The sequence below is a fragment of the Euprymna scolopes genome, chromosome 13 (genome assembly GCF_053919585.1).
Source record: "Euprymna scolopes isolate OS-2025 chromosome 13, ASM5391958v1, whole genome shotgun sequence".
In the NCBI taxonomy this organism is placed as follows: Eukaryota; Metazoa; Mollusca; class Cephalopoda; order Sepiida; family Sepiolidae; genus Euprymna; species Euprymna scolopes.
Genome location: NC_136494.1, coordinates 26,995,820 through 27,012,856, shown reverse-complemented (window position 1 = coordinate 27,012,856; position 17,037 = coordinate 26,995,820). Strand labels below are relative to the sequence as shown.

The following is a 17,037-nucleotide window of genomic DNA, read 5'->3' as shown; positions in this document are numbered from 1 at the left end:
CAGCGCTACAGCCGAAGCAAAAAAACTTAAGAAAGACTTGATGGAGTCATTTCCTAATGTTTTTTCGGGCAAATTAGGCTGCTGCACAAAAATGAAGGCGAAGTTCGAATTAAAAGATAACATCACCCTGGTTTTTATAAAAGAAACCAAAACAAAACTGGAATAGGATGAACAAGTAGCAGAAGCTTTCTCAGTGTGCGACCAGGTTCTACTATACAGAGATAGAGTAGTTCCAGCGACCCTACGTAAATATATCCTCAAGGATTTTCACACAGGACACCCTGGCGCCACCAGAATGAAGAGCCTCATGCGTTAATACGTGTACTGGAAAAGCATAGACAAGGACATTGAAGAAAAAGTGAAATCATGCAGAGGATGTGCTCTAGCTGCGAAAGCACCACCTATTCAATTCAGTCCATTGCCAAAGCCGACTATCCATGGTCACGAATACATGTGGACTATGCAGGACCACTTGATGGACACTACTACCTTATAATAGTGGACAGTTTTCCCAAGTGGCCCGAAGTCTTTAGATGTAAGAGCCCAACTACGGACTTCACCATAAAAACTCTTCATGTGTTATTTGCATGATTCGGAGTGGTCGACTGTTTAGTGTCAGATAACGGCACTCAGTTTACGTCCGGGGACTTTAAAGAGTTCATTCGAGACTTCCAAGTGGACCACATTACAACTCCGACATACAACCCAAGGTCAAACGGCCAGGCGGAAAGATTTGTGGACACACTGAAGAGAGCTTTGAAGAAGGCTAAGGACACGCTATCCGAAAAAGCCCTACAACAATTTCTTCAGGTGTACCGCATAACGCCCAACGAAAACACACCATCCCAGATGTCTCCAGCGGAAGTAATGTTTGCAAGGAAAATGCGGCCAGTTTTTGATAAGTTATTACCAAAGCAGGTAAAACACACCAAGCTGACGATACCCAAGAAGAACTACATGCCGGGAGAAAAGATATTTTTCCAAATGCATAAAGATAATAGTACCTTCTGGGAGCGGGGAACGATCATTAACAGGATCGGTCGTATGGTCTATATCGTGGAAGGACCACACTCCACACATAAGAAACACTTAAACCAAATTCGGAAACGCACTTCCGACGAGCCAAGTGAAATTCCATCTGAAGAAGAGACGATGGACCTCCTATATGAGGCATTTGATCTGGAACCTCCTCAAACCAGTACGGAAATACGTCGTTCCATTAGAAAAAGGAAGCTGACGGACACCTTGGAAGTCAACCCTAAGAGAAAAAATTATATTTCAGGGAAATGAATCTTCGGAGGGGAGTGTTCTGGGGTAACTGACACCCCTATTCCTGTCTTCAAATGGACTCTCCCATCGCTGTGAAAGGCAGCCATTTTGGACTCTCTAATCAGAGATTCCATGCCAGCCTAATCGTTGACATGACTTTACAGACTCTCTTGTTTGATATTGTGAACCCCTAAAATAAGGCCACAGCACTATATATATAATTATATATATATAATTATATAAGTATATATATATAATTATATATATAATTATATATTTATATATATATAATTATATATATATAATTATATATATAATTATATATAATTATATATATATAATTATATAATAATATATATATAATTATATAATTATATATATATATAATTATATATATAATTATATATATAATTATATATATAATTATATAATTATATATATAATTATATATATATAATTATATCAATATATATAATTATGTATATAATGTTATATAATTATATATATATATACATAATTATAAATATATATAATTATATATATATATATAATTATATATATATAATTATATATATAATTATATATATATATCTATATATACCTATATATAATTATATATATATAATTATATATATAATTATATATATAATTATAATTATATATATAATTATATATAATTATATATATAAATATATATATATAAATATATGTATAGAATTATATATATTTATATAATTATATATATATATAATCATATAATTATATATATATAATTATATAATTATACATATATATATATATTTATATTTATATTAGAGTTGGGGCCCATTTTTTTTGAGTCACCCTGTATATGAATACTTCATTTATCACATTAATTAATATACGAAGGTATAATTTATGCGTAAATTTTCTAGTATTTACTTCAATAGTGCTCAATACATAGGTAGAGCTAGGTAGTAAGTTATGAAAATATATATAACTTTATATATATATATGTATATATGTGTTTATGAACACATAACTTGTTTTGTTTCTCTCTCTCTGTATATATATTATATATATTATATCTATTATATATTATATATAATATATAATATATATAATATATATATTATATATAATATATTATATATACATAATATATTATATATATAATATATTATACATATTATATTATATATATTATATATAATATATTATATATATAACATATAATATATATAATATATTATATATATAATATATATAATATATTATATATATAGTATATTATATATGGTATATATATGATATATATATGATATATATAATTATATATATATAATTATATATATAATTATATATATATAATTATACATATATAATTATATAGAATTATATATGTATAATTATATATAATTATATATATATAATTATATATATAATTATATATATATAATTATATGTATAATTATATATATAATTATATATAATTATATATATATAATTATATATATATAATTATATATATATAATTATATATAATTATATGTATATAATTATATATATAATTATATATATAATTATATATATATTATATATATATTATATATAATTATATATTATATATATATTATATATAATTATATATTATATATATATTATATATAATTATATATAATTATATATATATTTATATATATATAATTATATATATATATAATTATATATGATTATATATATATAATTATATATATAATTTTATATATATAATTATATATATATAATTATATATATAATTATATATATATAATTATATATATATATAATTATATATATAATTATATATATTTATATAATCATATATATTTATATAATTATATATATATTTATATAAGTATATATATATACATAATTATTATATGTATATAATATATATATATATATAATTATATATATATATATAATTATATATATATATAATTATATATATTTATATAATTATATATATATAATTATACATATATATACATAATTATATATGTATATACATATATATTAGAGTTGGGGCCCGTTTTTTTGAGTCACACTGCATATGACTACTTCATTTAATCACATGAATTAATATACGAATTTTCTAGTATTTACTTCAACAGTGCTCAATACATAGGTAGAGCTAGGTAGTAAGTTATTAAAATATATATAACTTTCTATGTATATATATATATATATATATATATATATATATATATATATATATGTATGTATATATGTGTGTGTTTCCATTATTCTCATCATGTATACATATTCCTAATTAGGTCCTGGATATGACCTTAAACTATATCTGATATGAGACCCCAGCTGGCGGGCTTTGGGGAGTGTGGAGCCACCCTTTAATTGCCATTGCTTCCAGGTCCACTCTGACCCGGAGTGGTAGTACCTGTTATGGTCCCAACTATTGGCTAAATAGAAACCGACTTAAAAAACAAAAAACAAAACAACTATACTCTATTAAAAAATTGTTCTTCAAAATCACTGGATTCGGTATTAAATAATCTGAAAAAGGTTGATATGCCGTAAAACAACCAACCAACCAATCAACCAACCATATTCCTAAATGATACAACGTTAAAAGGAATAGACGCGCAGATGTTTACGCATCTTTCAAATTGTTTGTATTTAATTGGTAATACTTTAGGTACAATTGTTTCAGCCCCCCCCCTGGTGTTGGCATACAGGTATATAACAATTCATTTATTATTACGTTGAGAAGAAAGTTCTTACACAATTTTGAATGTTGATTTCCAATGATATATTTTAAAATCAGTTTTCGTAATAATACCTTTAGTTTATATATTATTTTGAAAACAGTTTTTCGCTTTATCTGTTTAAATTACAATCGTTTAAAACAGAGTCCTGAATAGAAGTGTGTGTTCTATCCCAACCATCATCAATTGTAATCTAGTCAGCACCGGACAAAACAAACTTTTTTTCAATAACTTTGCAGAAAATTGTACCTTGTGCGATCAGCCCCCTTCCCCCGTATTTCATCCCGTGTCTGAAAACACGCTATGATACATACAAATATCTGTGCGTGATGTTGCCAATTTAATAAAAAAAACCTCGATTCCAGTAAAGCAATTGAACCTGACGGGATTCCTATTGTAATGCTCAGAAAGCTTCAACCAGAACTAGCTCCCATAATTAGAAAACCGTTTAAGTGTTGTATTAAGGAGAATTGCTTCACATCACCCTGGAATACTTCATCAGTATGTCCCGTATTTAAAAATTCAGGTGATCGCCCATCTCCCTCTCAATACAGACCAATCAGTCTCCTATACATCATGAGTAAGTTGCTGAAATCTGTGTTAAATAAAGAAGTAGTCAACCACCTCAGCAAAAATAACCTCCTCAGTGACATGCAATATGGTTTCCGTTCTGCAAGATCAACAGCAAATGTGCTAACAGTTATATCTCATAGGATTAGCGAATCTCAACAAAGGCTTCCTTTCTAGGGCAATTGCTCCTGACATATCAAAGGCATTTGATAGGGTATAGCATAAAGATCTACTCCACACAATCTCCAGCTGCAGTATAGCGGAAATGGCTTTTCATTTATTAGATAATTTCTCTCTGATAGGTTCATAAGAGTAGTGGTTGATGGGCAGAAATCAAAAGCTAACAATATTAATGCTGGAGTCCTTCAGGGATCCATCCTCGGCCCAACTCTATTCCAGATCTACATCAATGATCTCCCAAATGACATTCTAAGGTCATTGGTAGACACTACTACTCTTGAAGATCATGAGCGTGCTGATCGGTCATCGGATGGTGACAACGATCAATTAAGAGCTATAGTCTAAGCCAATCTACGAGAACGTGCTTCTAAAGTAAACGTAACATATACGATGATTTCCAAACACTTGAGAGAAGTTGGAAAGGCAAACAACTTGATAAATGAATGCCCCACATATTGAACGACAATTAAAAGAAACGCTGTTATTAAGTGTCACCTTCCAGTCTTTTACGCAACAAGAACGGCCCGTTTCTCGACAATGTTTTGACTTCCGATGAGAAGTGAGTATTTTACGACAACCAGAGACGCTCAGCTCAGTGGTTAGACGCCGGCGAAGCTTCACGACACCTGTTTCGCGTTGACAAAATTGTGTTGATTCTGATGGTGCTTATTTCGATCAACGGACTATTATTTGAGCCGAGATATGTTCATCAGAATTTAAAAGTTAAAAATCGCAAGAATTTTGTCAACCTGAGATAATTTTCCACAACTAGGTTTCATCAGCACGTAGAAAAATACAATTTTTCAAAAGTCTTCCAGCTCATGAATTAGAACTTTTTTTTATTAACACTAGGTATTCATTTTTTATCCACACACGCATATATATATATATATATATATATATATATATATATATATATATATATATATATATATATAGTTACTAACATTTTAATATATTAAAGTTTTGGTAATGTTCATATACCAATAAAATCAGAGTCCAAATTAATTGACTATTTAAACATCAAGATTATCACTTAACATAGTCAAGCATACAAATAATATTTTCGTAAAAATCAAGGCAACAAAATATAAAATGAGAACATCATATTGTCTATTTTCATATGCGTTACAATTGTTTCTAAACCATTTAGACATTTTAAAATATATTCTAAAATATTAAAACATAGCTACTCTTCAGACAGCAAAATACACTTATAATCTCTATTTTAAGAGAACAGGCATTTGGGCCTACCTCCACCCCACTGTTATATTTTATTTTTCGATAGTATCGTAATTAAGTAATCGCCCTCTTTTCGTATTTCTACTTTTTAATGATATTTAAACTAATTACCTATTAAAATATTACTTTAATCTTCTGTATTTTTTTAATTTTAATAATTATTTTTGTTCCAATTCATTTATTTAATAGATTAAATTCTCAAATATTAATCTACGCCTTCAAATTCTAGTTATGTTACATTATTTCACTCTCAATCTACAATAGTTTCGTATCAACTTTGTTTACATTTTACGATTTACTAATTAGCTTTGCTTAACATGTTATTTAAGAAATAACTAATTAAAAAGGTTAATTTAAATCGTATTAATTAAAATATCTTCATCTCATACGAGTTGTGTCAGTTTAATTTTTAAATTTATCTTTTTAATTCTTATTGAAGTATGTTAATTCTTTTATCTTCATTATCATTTGTAAAATCTTTACGTTCTAAGGGAGATAACCGTTTTGTCAATTTTTATCAAAATTCCAGGCATTCATATTTTAACGTTTTGACTTTAGTATTTATTAATCATCTTTGTTTTATTTTAAACTTATAGTTCTAAGATTATCTTTATAACAATCTCAGTTCAATTTCTCAGTTTTCTTAAACTTTATATTTTGATAAAATTCATTTTAACCCATCCTAATCTGTTTGTATCCACATCTTGCAGTTACTTAACGTTAATTTTTTTCCATTCTTGTGTTATTGACATTACTCAGGTGCTATTTTATAACCCATAACGATTAATAAAATTAAAATCACTTCTATTTCTCCTATTTAGGTTATAATTATTTTCGTTTCTTTGTTAAGTTGATCTAATAAATTTATTGCACCATTTTAAAATCTTAGTACTAAATTTAACATTATCTTTCCAAACTTACATTTCATTCTTAAAATTTTGCAAATTTTTCCTTGGCTACTTTAATCAGATTTTAGGTGTAATAACAAGATTAACATTTTTATAGAGGTTTGAAGATTTCGTACTTAGAAATGTCCCTGTTTTTGGTTGAAGCGTTCAAATGTTATTAATCCATGTTCAGATGGAGAACATCTCTTACGTATGTATTTTGTAAGCGAGTTTGCAACAGTTTTTGGAAACCTCGTTAAGAAATTTGAAAATTTAAAGAAAAAAACAAAACAAAAAAAACAAAACAAACACATTTCAAATCACGTTTAAATTCAAATATTTTTATTAAAAATATATGCATATAAAATGTTAGTGTGAGCATTAAACCGGAAGTTAAATAGATTAATGAGGCATGTTATATATGCACGTATAGATATGTAACGTAGCTAGTGTTAAAAACAGCAGCAGCAGTCTTGTCACATGCTAATTGTGACAGAGTGCTGAAGTCATGAGGGGGGGGGGTCTTGTGAAAATAAGCGCGAGAAAGTGCTGGCTATGGCGGGAAGAGAGACAAAAAAAAACTTTCAAAAGAGAATGAAATTGTTGGATGAACCACGAAAAAGTGTTTTTCATTTGCACACACACACACATATATATATAAATATATATTAGTGATGGGGTTCTCGGTTGATTAACCGTGTCGGTGTCGAATATATACTCGAGAGTAAAAAAAAACAAAAAAAAAACAAAACAATGAAAAGAATATTCTGTTGTCCTAGCCCTAGTAAAAACACAATCCGACCAGTAATTAATGATACCGATTCTCTTATCTAATTTTGTCAGACTTTATTGTAACCTCAATCTGTTATTAGTGGACATATTAGTTCACAGCAATTAACGCGAAAATGAGGGGAAAAATGAATCCAACACAAACGTATCAGCCACCATTCAAAATAGTTCTAGACAGTTCGTCTCGTTACAATTTGAACAGCAATAAATAATACTGATGAAGACAGATTAAAAAAAAAAAGAAAAGGAATCTAATATGACACAAGGCTATTGAAATGGTTACCTGCTTAGGTTTTCTAAAAATCTCTCATGGGAATTTTGTCTCCATCCTTACGATTGATGACGCAGCAAGACATAACTGGAACATGTTTGCATATACGTAGCCAAAATATTTCCCCATGAAAAAATTATATGCACCAGTAAAGTCATGATGATTACCGTATATTTCGGCGTATAAGACGAGGTACAAAATTCGACCAAATTTTCATAAATTTATCATATCGGGCCTTTCTTTCTCCGTTCTACATGGTCTCCATTTAGCTTTTTCTTGGGTCACCCTGTATATAATTAATTATAAGAATAATTATTAAATACCTTTTGGGAATCTTCAGTGCAGATTCGAACCCGGCGACCATATCCATTTGGCTACCGTTAACCGCGAGAAATGCGGATAAATGTTTTAACGTCAGTCATATCTAACACAAAACAAAAACTCATACGTTTCGATTCTTAGTCATCTGACAAGACACAAAAGTGTAGAATAAAGAGAATTAAAAAAAATCAGCAGCAGTCTATGATAGCTGACTAGCGAAAACATCAGACAAGGGGAGATCGAATAGAGTACAAAGCAATGTCAAGTACTTCTTGCCAATGACGATCGTCCAGTTGCCTGGTCTTCAGTTTTCCAATTGTACCATTTACTCTCTCGCATTGTCCGTTACCGGTTGGATAGTATGGAGTTGAATGGGTAATCACAACTCCATGTTGCTAGAGAAACTTAGTTCACCTGAAATGAACTGACACCCTCGATCATTATGGATGGAATCTGGGCAAATAAAAAAGGTAAATAAATTCGGGAGAAATTTTATGGCAGTTTGATATATCCTTGCATGGATAGACAAAAGGATAACGTGAATATTCATCTACAATCACGAATAGGTATTTGCAAGTGTTCATAGACGGTTTTAAAAGGCGTTGAAATGGACATCGAGAATGGATTAAGCGACCTGGGCGGGTGTGTGTAAAGAATCTTCGTTTTAGTTCAGCACATATTTGACACAGCACAGGCACGTTTAACATCTTCCATAGAGAATGGTAGATTCTTCTGTCTCGCAAAATGATTCAGCTCCGATACTCCTGGATGCAGATCTTTTAATGATAATGAGCACGAATTAGAGCACTAACGAGAGAGTATCTGCAGAGCTATTAAAGGAACCTGACCTATATACTATATCATTAGAATAGCTGGAAAGTTCAAGTCTCCATCGAAGTAGTTTATCGTTTTTAATGCGGTTTGGTGTCTGAGTGTTGAACATATATGAAACGGCATGTTGATCAGTAATGATGGTAAAATATCAACAAAGAGATCACGCCAGTTACGCACAGATTCAACAATGGTTGCGGATTCACGTTCTGCTAATGAGTGTTGACGCTCCGACTGCGTCAGGGTCCTGGAAAAATACGCTACTGGACGTTCATTTCGAGAAGGGCAGACTGTTAGTGCTGTCGCAGATGCATCCATTTCTATTGTGAATGAACTTCAATGGCTGCATCTGAAGCCTTTTAAATTTCATCTTTTTGTGCCTGAAATTGATTTGAGTTTTTCAGTGATAGGAAATTTAATGTTTAACAAAAGGTGAAATTCTCTATCCATGATGAATAGTATGAGAAATTACCGAAAGCTAGTTTGAGAAACTTGCTACAGTTCGGAATTGGTAATTCTTTTAAAGGTACGAGTGTCTGGATCAGGACTAATTGTTCTATTTTCCAATAGGTGCACTAAAGACTAGAGGTTGGTTATACCGTATTCACATTTTTCAAGGTTCAGTTGCAGATTAAGATGATTAACGTTTTCAAATGCATAACATTTTCAAATAACATTTTCGTCAAATTCTTTATAAGTTTTTCCTCCGATGACAATGTCATCTATGTAGGCAAAAGTACGCTGGAGTTCGTGTTCTTGGAACATCTTGTGCATAATACGTTGGGACACAGCTACCGAGTCTATCAATCCAAAAGGTTACAGAGAAAATTCACATAGACCTACGCCAGCTTCGAATGCTGCATAAATTCTTTCATCTTTACGAATAGGGCATTGGCAATACGCAGATTTCAAATGTAATTTATTAAAACTTTGGTATTGTGATAGTTGGCGCATAATATTAAAGATTTTTAGGAGTGGAAAAGCATCAAGAAATATATATCTATTAATATTGGCAGAATAGTCAATGACCATGCGGCGCTTATGTCTTTCATTGTGGGTTACCAAGATTGGGCTCTCCATAGGTAATTAGATTTAGTTATAATTCCTTCTAAGATAATCTGTACTTCATTCCGAATACATTCATGATCAGATGCAGAGTAATTCCTGCCTTTTGTTGTAATAGGTTTGCAGTTATTTGATGAATTGGCGGAAACTGCTTGGCCTAACGTTCACAGGAAACAAGTTGGAACAATTACATTGAAAGCGTTGCCAGGAAGGTAGGTTCTCTACCGTGTTAGAAAACTAATACCCGAAAGTATTCTGTACCTCTATAAAGCCGCCATTCGCCCATGTGTGGAGAATTGCTGTCACATTTGGGCTGGTGCATCTGCTACTAGTCTCTCGCTCCTAGACAAGGTTCAAAAGAGTCACCAATCTGATAGGCCCTGAACTGGCATCTAAGCTTCAGCCTGTCCCATCGACGAAATGTTGCATCCCTCTGCCTGTTCTCAAGTATTTTAATGGTGAATGCTCTGACGAACTGCAAGCACTTGTGCCCCCACGACGTAGACACCCTCGACAAACACGACAGGCAGCTAAATCCCACCCCACACAGATCCCTAGATGTAAAAGTTCTTTCTACTCCAGTAGTTTCTTCCCCAGAACCGCTAAACTCTGGAATTCCATTCCAGGCCACTGCTTCCCCAACTGTACTTACATGCAGAAGTTCAAGTGTAACGTAAACCGAAATCTTGCTGCCCAAATCCCAACATAGTACCCCAGTAGTTGTTGCCTCTTATAGTAGCCTCCTACACCAAAGTGACAATGTGCCTTGTTTGGGGGGGGGGTAAAAAAAAGCAGATGGTTCTATTTTCATCTGTGCGACGTTACAGATTTGTAAGGGAGGTATTTTTCCATTAAAAATGAATTCTACACCGTTATGTAGCTGCATGAATTATTGTCCAAGTATAATGGGAGTACACAGGTTTGGTAGAATAGACGCACCTTAGAATACATTTGTCCATTAACTGCGATAGATGCAACAGTGACCTTGGGTTTTGCTTGTGAGGTTTGAGGAAGCCATAGGTAGTATACAAAGGCCGAGTGATCTCACAGCGGTCATTTTTATGAAGTTAAAAGTACTTCCGCTGTCTACCATAGCTTTCAGACAAGTTTTGTTTATGACTACCTTTAAAATAGAATATTGTGAACGAGGCGGGCATCGAGATGAAGCTGTGAGCAATATAAGCAGGGCTAGTTCTTTTAGGAGGTGTCTGCTTTCTTTTAGACCGGCAGACTTTAGAGAAATGGCCTCTCTTTCCACATGCAAGAGAGTCAGCATTCCTAGCAGGGCAATAATTTCGAGAATTATTTTCACGCCCACAAATTTGGCATAGTGATCTGCTTGATTGGTTCTAGAAAACAAAAGCACATTCTTTAGTTAATTCTGACGTAGGGTTATTTTTTTTTTAGATTCTTCTGGATACATTGATATTGTTATAAACTGGCGAAATGTCATAAGCCGCTGCATTATGTTGAGCCATTTCGAGATTCTTGCGGTGGTTATCGCATTATCCAAATTAATTTCAGCTTTTTTAGTAGTCTTGTCGTAGCGTTGAGTAAGTGAGACCCGTGATGAAGGCATCCCCTATAGCTAGTTCGGCATGCTGAAAAACAGCGACATCTTCGCACTTGCAATCATTGAGAAGTCTTTAAAGTTAACAGGAACCGATAAATTGATTCACCTGGTTGTCGTTTTCTAGTAGCTAGTAAGTGACGAGCAAAAACAGAATTAAGTGGTTGACATAAGTAGATTGAAGAATACTAATAGCTTTCTCGAATGCTATACAGTTTGATATCAGGGAATAGACTTTGGGTGATATATTATTAATTAGTATACTTAGATTATTCGGAGGATTTTCAGGATGAGCGGCTGTCAAGGGTACGATACTAGTGGTTCCATACGTCAGCGGTGGTTTCTGACGAAATTTCAAATTTACTAGGTCTCAAAATCGTATCAATTGTTACCGTTTATTTTTATGCTGAATAAATTGTAATACAAATAAACACCTTAAATGAGCAAAAAAGGTTTTATGCAACATAAAATATAACCAGTATTGATGCATAAACGAACGGCAAACAAAACGAACGCGACAATTTCCACGCTATTTTATTACGGCTCATGCTTACTAACGCTACACATAACATTTGCCCGGATTTCTTATTATGGAATCGGAATTTCCAGAGTAAAAATTATTTGAGTACCATCAGCTAGAATCAGAACCGAAAGAAAAACTAGTATTCAAAGCTCGTGACGTTACCACTGTACCAACGTGACACGCAGAAGAGCTGATTAAAAAATTAAAATAAACGAAGACGAATTTAAAAAATGTATAATTATTTTTTAAATTTTGACCCCCTAAAAACTATTTTAACCGGCTAAAGACCCAGACAAGAACGGTCCGTGTAACCCCCCCCCAAAACACTAATCATTTGAGGATCCTAGCGTCGATTTGCTACTTTTAGTTTCGGAGGAGGGAGTTTAAAAATATGGAGACAGGCAAACATATAGCCTTTTAGATATTAGATAAAGATTTGGTCATTAAAATATTAATTGAATTATGTTGTAAAACTGGTTCTAATTTTGTTATAGTAACGTTTTCATCTATTGATAAAAATTGAATTTTTATTCATTTCTAAAACTTTCCGTAATGATTCAGTTTTAAATTAAACATACCTTTCCTTTCAAATTTCGAAGGAAAAAAAAATGATTTTTAAGTATAAAAATATTTTAAATCGTCAGCTCATGTACGAATAATCTAAATGCATTCTTATTGATTTTTATTTCGGAAAAAAAATTTGAAATTTGTTTAATTTGACGCTATTTTGATTTGGATACATACTCGATTAATACGAAAATATTTAAATTCGTTGGGCCGTGCACAAGCACAAACGTACAGTTCCAGAATTTGTATGGCGATTCTGAATCTGAAAGTCTATAAACATAGAAAGACATGTTATCGTAAAAGAATAAACCCCAATAAAATGTTAAAAGAATTTATACGTTGTACTAATATGAAATCATACGCACAAAGAGGTTTCTATTCGTAGAGAACAAAGGGGAAATCCTATAATCGAAGAAAATTAAGAAAAAAAAAAAAAAAAAAAAAAAGAAAAGGTGACGAGCCAAATCTATTTTCGACGCTTCTACATATGATCCATATCAAAGATTAGATGGTGATATACGGAACGACACAAAGTGGCCGAGGAAATACTATTTTGAATAAGGCTAGAACATTGCAGACACTAGAGCATAGGATGCAAAACCAGGGTGCATTTACATTTTAGCACACTCCCAGTAAAAAAAAAAAAAAAAAAAAAAAAAAAAAAAAAGGGAGATAACCACTTCTTACAAACTTAACCAATTCTTTACAGTAATAGAGGGTGGAATGAACCTAACCCTCAAATCAAGGCAAGAGTAAAAAAGAAAATCTCTTCTGTGAATGTAGATACTCTTTTTGTCGTAGACTTTTCCGGTCTGTTCCATAAATTCAAATCTGAAACATTCGGGTCGATAGGGATACTCGACTAGACTAGTACCAGTTTTCTTTGGATTCAATTAAATAGAATCCAAATCGTGGTGATAATCATTTTAATCATGGTTTGCATTCATGCTCGCTCCCCTCGAATTCTTCTGGCCAGCTGAATGTCCTTCGGCATAATGGTTACCCTCTTCGCGTGGATGGCACACAGGTTGGTATCCTCGAACAGACCAACCAGATAAGCTTCACTTGCTTCCTAAGAAAGAAATGGAAAATTAAACTTAAAACAATAGAATATTATTGGTTAGATACACATGAGAGGGGGGGGGAAAACTTTATTAGGGATAAGCATCAAGCCATTTACAGTCATGACGTAAACAATTTCGAAATATGCAAATAAGATGACGTTATTTAACAAACGGCCTTTTTTTAATTAGATCATTAAATCTTACATGATACGTATAAGGCCAGGTTGAAAATATTAGCATGCGGATGGTTTAGTTATAATATATAAGATACATCGAATATACCTTCAGAGGTTTGAATTATGGAAGTATAAAATTCATTTTGCTAGGAAAGACGAAAAATAGCTTAAAGCTTTTATTTATTTATTTTTTTTTTTAAAGGCAAGTGGTGTAGGGTAGGTTTAAAGATACATTGGATAAATTAACTTTAAATAGTATTTGTAAATAGAATAACAGTCCTATTAAAAAAACAATGCCATTGAGCAAATTATTAAACTATATAACCTTTAATAGAAGATGCAATTAAGGTTACGGTGCTAATGCAGAGAGTGATCTGCGCTATTTTTTTAATCGTATTTACACGTTTAAAGTTTTATTTAAATTCAATTATAAGGTTAAAATGCAGAATAGGTGCAAAGCACCCTCCGTGTTAAGAATGGCTTTTTAAACAATTTTAGCACGGATCACTCCCTGCATGAGTACCAAGATTACTCCTTGAATAAAGATTCCATTTGAATAAGTATAGTATTGTGCTGGAATAAAGCGTGTAAAAGTTTTCAGTATGAAAATTTGTAATCCAAATTATAAACCAGACAGAAATAGGACTATAACAGATGTAGCACATGGTTAGTTTGGGCAAATACACTAGCTTGAGTTAGTAAAAGCTAATTCACTTTTGGACCAAATAAGATTTTCTGAAATTATTCAGGATCACATTTCTGGGAGCCACCTCGATCCTTTAGACTTCAATAAACTAATTAAATTGGAGTCCCCAGATACAACGCCCACAATTCGTTGTTAGATGCTCACTTAAAAACCAACTTAGACATGAAATTATTCCTAACAGTGTCACCGAGCTTTCCAATATGAAAGACAGTGAATATTGACTAACGTTTAATAAAATTAAACGATTTAAATTTTTAGACTCGAGTAACGCACGACTCTTAACTATCGGCATACTTAAGCCTCAAAGTCTTCAGTGAAATTCAGAACTGATGAAATATCTTTGAATACCTATTAAAATGTATAAAAATGCCAGATTTAAGTTTAGGATTATGAGAAAGAAAGCGTTCTACGGTTTATGACCCATATCGATATGCGATTTACGAAACAGACCAAATCGGACCGTAAATTAGTACAGACATTAAATGAAACTAACTACCCTTAAGTATATGAAAATCGTATTAATGGGTTTTAATTTTTAAGATGTTTGACGTTTAAATTACATATGCTAACATTTTAGTATTTAAACTGACGGTTTTGCATTGGCTGTTTACATTCGCTTTCGTGCTTTCCAGTTTGTAATTTCCGTAAATTGCAGTCAAATATTCGTGTCAAAATAAGTCGTAATTTAGAATTTAGCAAGTTTACGAGCTTACCAAAATCCCGAAGGAATTTCTATGAGTAAACAAGCATTCAAATTTGAAAGAATTTGAATATAGGAGTTGGGGGGAGGGAGGCGTAAAAGTTTATAAATCGCTCCTATAGAAAGCGAGACGAATTATTAAGAGTAAAAAAAAACTTAGATCAATGACTATTACATGAAATGCGAATTTATATCACGTGAATAAAAAAACAATGATACTTAGAATAAGTACCGTCCTACGTTTTCAAATTGGATTTTAATGGAAGTTTAAGGTACATTATCTATTGGTGCTTGTGCACTTTTGGCACCGCGCTATTTTTAGCTTTGTTCAGGTTAAATTCAAGCTTCACAATATCTTAAATTGTTAGAGGGAAGCACAGAATAGTTCCAAAACTATGTTAAGAATGGCTTTCGAAATATTTCAGTGGCAAGAGTGCACAAGTAGCGATTTATCAAATTGAAGGTGAAAGTACAGAATAGTCATTAAACATTTTCCACTTGTCATTTAAAGGAGTTTGTAAATAACATTTCGGTACTCATGCACAGAGTGATCCGTGCTGAAATAACGTTATTTAAAAAGCCATTCTTAACATGGGGAGGCGAGGGTGTTTTGTACCTATTCTGTGCTTTAACCTTACAATTGAATTGAAAAAAAAAAAAAAAAAAAAAAAAAACTTTTGAAATATGATTTAAAAATAGCGGATCACTCTGCATTAGCACCAACATTTCTAAATGTTTTTATTCTACCATAGTCCGTATTCTACATAAGTACCAATGCGATATTTATTAAAAAAGGAATCTTTAAGATTTAGGAAGATAATCTGTGCGAATTTTCCTTTACCTGTAGTGCACCAATAGCAGCACTCTGAAAACGAAAGTCACTCCTGAAGTCCCAGACGATTTCTCGGACCAGACGCTGGAACGGCAGTTTGCGTAGGAGCAACTCAGTAGATTTCTGGTAACGACGAATTTCTCTCAACGCTACGGTGCCCGGTCGGTAACGATGGGGCTTTTTCACGCCTTCCCTGGAGGGGGCGCTATTACGGGGGGCTTTTGTCGCCAACTGCATGGAAGCAGCTTTACCTCCGGTGGATTTACGAGCGGTTTGCTTGGTACGAGCCATCACAATTTTGTAAACAAAAGGAGTTTATAAAAACTACGAAAAATGAACGATTAAAAAAACAAAAAAAAAAATTTGGCCCCGGCTGATTCGCAAGAAAATTTCTCTGGTGAATGATTTCTCCAGGAAAAATAATGAAGAGTCGGTATTTATAATGAAGCGCATGCGTAGATGCTAATTAAACCTAAGCAGATAAATCAGCAGCAGCCACAGAAAAAAAATGGCGACGAATATGATTTAGATAAATAATTTAAAAAAACAAAAACAAAAAAAACAAACGAAGCATGCATGGTCCACCGCGAGTGCACAATGAACAGAAAATTTTGGACAAATATGGTAAAATACTTTCAGAAATAGAGCCCTAAAAGAGTCCCTAGGGCACACCCAAGAGTTCTCGCGAAATATAGACAAACACAATTATATAAAAATAAATTAGTTA

At 32.2% G+C, this 17,037-nt stretch overlaps 1 protein-coding gene across 1 annotated transcript; it reads right to left on the bottom strand.

The window, feature by feature from the left end:
- Nucleotides 1-12,648: 12,648 nt before the first annotated feature.
- On the bottom strand, nucleotides 12,649-16,725 carry LOC145292349 (histone H3.3A-like). The gene is made up of 2 exons (XM_080138680.1): nucleotides 16,320-16,725; nucleotides 12,649-13,904 (listed from the first exon to the last, which is right to left on the bottom strand). The coding sequence occupies exons 1-2, from the start codon at nucleotides 16,599-16,601 to the stop codon at nucleotides 13,776-13,778; spliced, it is 411 nt and encodes a 136-aa protein (XP_079994806.1). The 5' UTR covers nucleotides 16,602-16,725; the 3' UTR covers nucleotides 12,649-13,775.
- Nucleotides 16,726-17,037: the final 312 nt, after the last annotated feature.